Source organism: Otolemur garnettii, unplaced genomic scaffold (genome assembly GCF_000181295.1).
Source record: "Otolemur garnettii isolate 467f Iridium unplaced genomic scaffold, OtoGar3 scaffold00077, whole genome shotgun sequence".
NCBI classification, from domain to species: Eukaryota; Metazoa; Chordata; class Mammalia; order Primates; family Galagidae; genus Otolemur; species Otolemur garnettii.
The window spans coordinates 2,544,521-2,550,560 of record NW_003852472.1 but is presented as its reverse complement, the minus strand read 5'-3'; the positions used below and the strand labels follow the sequence as shown (position 1 = coordinate 2,550,560).

The window sequence follows — 6,040 nt, the reverse complement described above, 5'->3', positions numbered from 1 at the left end:
CCCGTGACTTGGTGCCCACATTCCTGTTGAGATAGTGGTTACTAAACTAATAAGTACCATGCTGACTGCAAGCTTGTGGGCCTGCCTAGTCCCTTCCCTATGGGGCTTGCCCTGAGCTGCTGCCCAGGTGTCCCAGAAGGAGAGTCCTGGCCACCCAGGTGCCTATGGTTGGATTGTCTTCTCACCTCCAGCACTATCTCCCTACACATGGCCCCCACCCCTGAGCCCACTGGCATCTTCAAGAACCAGAGTAAGTCCTTCTAACAGCCCCAAGTGTGCTTGAACCAAGGCCAAGGCCACACCCACAAGCCTAGTACCAGGCTTTGGGGGTCAGATGGGAGCTAAGGAAAGAGAGGGACAACCTAGGGCAGGGGTCCTCAAACTTTTTAAATAGGGGGCCAGTTCACTGTCTCTCAGACCGTTGGAGGGCCAGACTGCGGGCCCTGGGATGAGTCAACTGCTAAGCAGGACAGACAGCGGGGCCAAAAACACCCAGCGGCCTGCGGGCAATAATTTGAGGACTCCTGACATAGGGACAAGGATGTTTGGGGCAGCCATCATGCTTCACCCCTCTCCATAGAAATTTGTCTAGATGGCAGCATGAAACATATGTCTGTGTGCTCAGATATATCTGGGTTGCTGTGTGTCCCTCTGGGTTGCTCCTGCTAAGGGTCAGAAGGCAACTGGATGTGGGGTGGGGGTAAGTCCTATAAAGAGCAGGGGAGGGGGCCTCCCAACTGCTGGTGGGTGGTGTGGGCCTGGGGGGATGAAGCCACTCAGCCCTCTCCATTGGGGGTCCCTCACACCATCTACACTTTTCCCCATGTCAAGCACAGTAGGGACCAATTCAAAATCACCACCTATGACCTGGCCAAGTTCCAGGCTCTCAGCAAGGGGAGGAGGCTACCAGATGGAGGTTCTAGGGCAGAGGTGGAGCAAAGTTAGCAGTGAGTGGGGGGCTTTCCTGGGCTAGGCCTGCTCTGCCTGCTCTGGGGGCCGCCATCCGGGCTGGGCTATTTTAGGTCTGAGCAAAAGAGGCTGAGACGTCAGAGCAGCTGGTAACCGAGTTTTCCTTTGTTCTTACAAATGAGGCACCCTCCTCCGCTCCTCAGAACCCCTCTTCCGCACTATACCCTACTCACATTCTACTTGGGAGGTGACCCCATCTAGGGCCCTTCTCTAGTGCCCTCTAGGAGAAACCCCAGATCCAGAGGTAAGCAGAGAGGGGTTGTAAATGTTACAACCAGGAGCTCAGACCTGGCTTCTCCCAAGGTGGAGTCCCAGGCATGCCCTGAGGCTTGGATGTTGCTAGGACCACCCAGAAGGAAGCAACCATCTTGTCCCACTCTTCCACCCTCCTTTACAGGGAGGGTGGCAAGCTGAGTACCCCCATGGACTCTGCCAACTTTAGGGAGATGATTTTAGTTGGAAGAAGGGTCAGAAACACTATGCCATTGCCCTCCCCCCCCCCAACTTCACCTCTCCTAGGCCCCAGGGACCTACCTCTTCTCTATCAGCTTCCTCCCGGGCCATCTACTCTTCTCCCACTGAGCTTAGCATGGGGAAGGGCAGCTTTGGGAGCAGAAGGTCCGCCCTACCCTGAGTCTTTGAGGCTGTGACTCCGGGGAATGTGGGATTGGGGTCTTCTCCCTCCCTGACCCCCTATCAGCCCACTGGGTGATTGCTTACCCTCCTGGCCAGGTAATGCTAGGTGAGTCTGCATACCCCACCTTTGACTCAGGCAAGTCAATGTTCCTTGTTCCAACTCCAGCATAGCCAGCTGCTCCACAATTATTTCTGCCTTAAATTTAGACCCATCTGTTATCTATAGGGGGTGGGGGTGCCAGCGAAGGAGGAAGAGAGGCTCCTTGAAAGGCAACACAAGAGGGGGTGAGGCTGCAGCTGTTGCTGTGGCCCTAGCCCACACTGGGAGGCAGGCAGAGTCTTAGCTAGCAGAAGAGGGGAGACCCAGGGTCTGCCCGCTGACCCCTGTTAAGCCCCCTATGTGGGAGGCTGAGCCTGAGTATCAGGCAGTGAAGGAGCCTACCCCTTCTACCTCCCCAGAGACGAAGGAGGAGCTGGAAGAACTCATGTCCGACATAAAGAAGACAGCAAACAAAGTTCGTTCAAAGTTAAAGAGTAAGTCAGGCTCACAGCCTTTTTTGGGGGGGTTGTTAGCGGGGCCTCTAGCCCTGCTTGCTTATTTAGCCCATAGGTTAAATGAGCATTTACCCCTGAGGGTTACACTGCATCTTGCTTTCCTTTATGAAGGCGGCAGAAACCTGTTTACTCAGCAGCTACTTGGCAAGGCTCATTTGTGCCATGCTCTGACTAGGCCTAGGGGCACAGATAGCTGAAGCTTTTTGTCAAGGGAGTGCTCCACTCTGGCCACTGTTCCTCACTTTGGATCAAGAGGGTTTAAGAAGTGGCCGACAACTCCTGGTCTCACACAAAAGCCCCTGTATGTGTTCATGTGGCTCAGTGAGTAGGGCACCCGCCCCATATACCAAGGGTGGCAGGTTCAAACCTGGCCCCAGCCAAACTGCAACAAAAAAGCCAGGTGTTGTGGCGGGCGCCTGTAATCCCAGCTACTTGGGAGGCTGAGGCAAGAGAATTGCCTAAGCCCAGGAGTTCGAGGTTGCTGTGAGAATGCCATGGCACTCTACCGAGGGTGAAAAGTGAGACTCTATGTCAAAAAAAGAAAAAAACCAAAAACAGACATTCATACCCCATGAATGCTAAGGTCTCAGGCCACATGCCCTGCAGGTTGTGGCCTCTTGGCCCTCCCAACAGCCTCTTGTGCATGGCCTCTAAATACAGAGGCATAGGGTGACCTGAGTCACCAGACCTCACATACAGTAGTTGCTGACACCCACAGCTCGGGCTGTGCTTGAGGCCTCACAGATGGTTGTGTACCCACACATGTACACACACACTTCTCAGCTGGGAGGGCCTTTGTGAGCCCCTCCTTCCATAAGTGCCTTGTGCTTCCATGATCTCACCTATTGGCCCCCCAGGGGAGGTCAGGAGTAGGATTTGAGTGTGTGACAAGGGGCAAAGGGGGCAGCCTGTGACTCAGCAGCCATCTGTTCCCCCAGGCATCGAGCAGAGCATCGAGCAGGAGGAAGGCCTGAATCGCTCCTCAGCGGACTTGAGGATCCGGAAAACACAGGTGCAGGCCAGGGTCTCGGGTGGGCAAGCACCTGTGTCTTTGGGTCTCCCTGAGGCCTGACATCTGCACCCCCATCTCGGACCCTCAGCACTCCACGCTGTCCCGTAAGTTTGTGGAGGTCATGTCAGAGTACAATGCAACGCAGTCTGATTACCGTGAGCGCTGCAAGGGCCGCATTCAGAGGCAGCTGGAGATCAGTGAGCTGAGGGGAGGGCCCAGGGCTGGGGGGCGGAGGTGGAGCTGTAGGTGCGGGTGGAGACGGGGGCGGGACTCAGGGCTAGAGGGGCGGGGCCCAAAACTAGAACAGAGTGGGGCTGGGGGCGGAGGTGGAGCGGGGTCTGGCCTCTGGGCTAGAGGGGCGGGGTCCAGGCTTTGTGTGGTGGTGAGGCTCTGGGCTGGTGCTGAGGGTCAGGCTCAGTGTAACCCCACTCGCAGCTGGCCGGACCACAACAAGTGAGGAGCTGGAGGCTATGCTGGGGGGTGGAACCCCTGCCATTTTTGCCTCTGGGGTAAGTGCAGGCCGGCCCCATCCCTGCCACCTTGATCTACCTACCATGACACCTATTGTGCTGGCAAAGTGCTGGGTCTGGGCAGTATTTGGACACAGACCCCTTATAAGGCAGGTTTTAAAGAACGGACCAAATCCTAGAGAAGAGAAGGGACCAGCTGAAGTAATAAGTAACATGAATGTTAGTGGCAAAAGTGAAATCAGAACCACTGTCTCCTCCTACCTCCCATCTGTGTCTACTTCCTTCCTGCCCTTGACCACTCGCCAATGGCCAGGGGCCCCTCCCGTCATCCTTGGGACCTTTTCCTTGATGTGGAGGACCTTTGTCACCTCTATATTCAAGTGAAAGTCAGTGCTGTGCCAGACAGTCGTGCTTCCCAAGAGGTGGTATGAAAGTGTGGAAGACAGCTTGGGGATGTGGGTTCCAGGAGAGAGAGGAAGGGATGGGAGAATAGCAGTTCCATGCCTGGGTCCCTGGGGCCATCACCTTGGGCTCTGCAAGATGCTGGTGATAAGAGCTATCACTTAATGACCACTTACTATGTGGCCAGCACAGGTGGGGAGTGTTATTAGCCACATATTACAGGCAGGAAATTTGTCACAGAGAAATTAGGTAGCAGCTGGCAGGTGGTAGAGCCAAGCAGTGAGGTGGCCAAGGCTGTGGCTAGGAAGAAGCCACTGGCTCCCACAGCATCTCTGCCCATCCCAGCTGCCCTCCTACATGGCCTTCTGCCTGCCCCCTCAGCTCTGGGTCCAATCCCCACTCTCTAGATCATTATGGACTCCAGCATCTCGAAGCAGGCTCTGAGCGAGATTGAGACAAGGCACAGTGAGATCATCAAGCTGGAGAATAGCATCCGTGAGCTGCATGACATGTTCATGGACATGGCCATGCTTGTTGAGAGCCAGGTGAGCGGCCAGGTCCCCATAGCCCCAGCCTGCAGCAACATGCAGGGCTGCACTAACTCCTACCCTTTCTGCCTGACATGCTGACCTGTCTGGGAGGGGCCAAGTCCTCAGGTAACCAAGCATCTGCTGCTGAAGTTGCTGCCAGGGCTCTGCCTGCTGGAAGGACCCTCTTCTCTGCATGGCTCTGCATGGCCCCACCCAGCCCTGCCCAGCCCTGCCCTGTCTTATTCACCAACTGCCTAGCATGAGGCATGTGGACCAGGCACTTTCCTAGGAGGTAGAGGGCTAGCAGTGACCAGGACAGCTGAGGAGCCTGCTTCCTGGAGCAAATGGCTATTAGGTGAAAAGACTGAAAGAACAAATGGAATGTTCTCCAGTGGTACCAGATGCTCAGGAGACATTACAAGGAGGCAATGTGATAAAACAGTGGTGCTTAATCTTGAAAACTGCCTAGGAATTACCTGGAGAGCTTATTGTAAGTTTCTGGGTCGCCATTCCCAGAGATTGATAGGTTGAGGTAGGAGCCCAGGAGCATACATCAGATAAGCTCAAGGGTGATGCCAATGCTGCTGGTCTGAGAACCACTTGCAGTCATACTGTGATAGGGGACAGCACTTTGGAGGGAGTGGTCAAGGTAGGCCTTTCTTAGGAGGGGGTATCTGAGCTGATACCAGAAAAGATGGAAAGGAACCAGCTATAAAGACTTCCCAGGGAAGGCTAAAAAGCTGACCCCAGGCAGAGAGACCAGTAATGCCAAGGTCCTGAGCCTGGCAAGAGCTGGACTTAACTTGAGGAGCAGAAAGGAGGCCTGTGGGGCTAGAGCACAGCTAGTGGTCACAGCTGAGATGAAGCTGGAGACACATGGACAGGGCCTTAACAGGCAGTCCTGGGGCATATGGGGTTTCTTCTAAACTACAGGGTTGTTTTTTTTTTCTTTTGAAAATAATTTAATTAATGATTTTTTAAAATTAAACTGTAAACACATAGATCATGTATATATTAATGCATTTATGGGTACAATGTGCTGATTTTATATAGAATTAGGAACATTTACATCACACTGGTTAATATATACCTCATCTCATTTACTTAATTATTGTGTTAAGATATTTATACTCGGGGGCGGCACCTGTGGCTCAAGGGAATGGGGTGCTGGCCCCGTATACCAGAGGTGGCAGGTTCAAACCTGGCCTTGGCCAAAAAAAACTGGAAAAAAAAAAAGATGTTTATACTCTATACTAATAGATCAGACATGTACCCTTGCATTATGTACCATAGGTGTGATCCCACCATTCACCCTCCCTCAATCTGACCTCCCCACTCCCTTCCCATCCCCCTCTCCTCCCTCCTTCATCTTGGGCCATAGTTTTTTGGGGGTTTAGAGAAAGTCTTGGTTTGTTGCCCTCAGTGGAGTGCTGTGGCATCACAACTCACAGCAACCTCCAGCTCTT

General features: G+C 53.6%; 1 protein-coding gene across 3 annotated transcripts in view; it reads left to right on the top strand.

The window, feature by feature from the left end:
- The window catches only part of STX1A (syntaxin 1A), a 9,838-nt gene that overhangs the window by 1,336 nt on the left and 2,462 nt on the right, over positions 1-6,040 (top strand). For all 3 annotated transcript variants that reach the window (XR_001161473.2, XM_003794246.3, XM_012807882.2), the window contains exons 3-7: positions 2,065-2,139; positions 3,099-3,172; positions 3,261-3,369; positions 3,608-3,681; positions 4,452-4,589. Coding sequence is in view for 2 of the 3 variants with exons in the window: in XM_003794246.3 (XP_003794294.3) it covers positions 2,065-2,139; positions 3,099-3,172; positions 3,261-3,369; positions 3,608-3,681; positions 4,452-4,589 (470 nt within the window). In the remaining variant the exon portion in view is untranslated. The remainder of the gene's footprint in view (positions 1-2,064; positions 2,140-3,098; positions 3,173-3,260; positions 3,370-3,607; positions 3,682-4,451; positions 4,590-6,040) is intronic.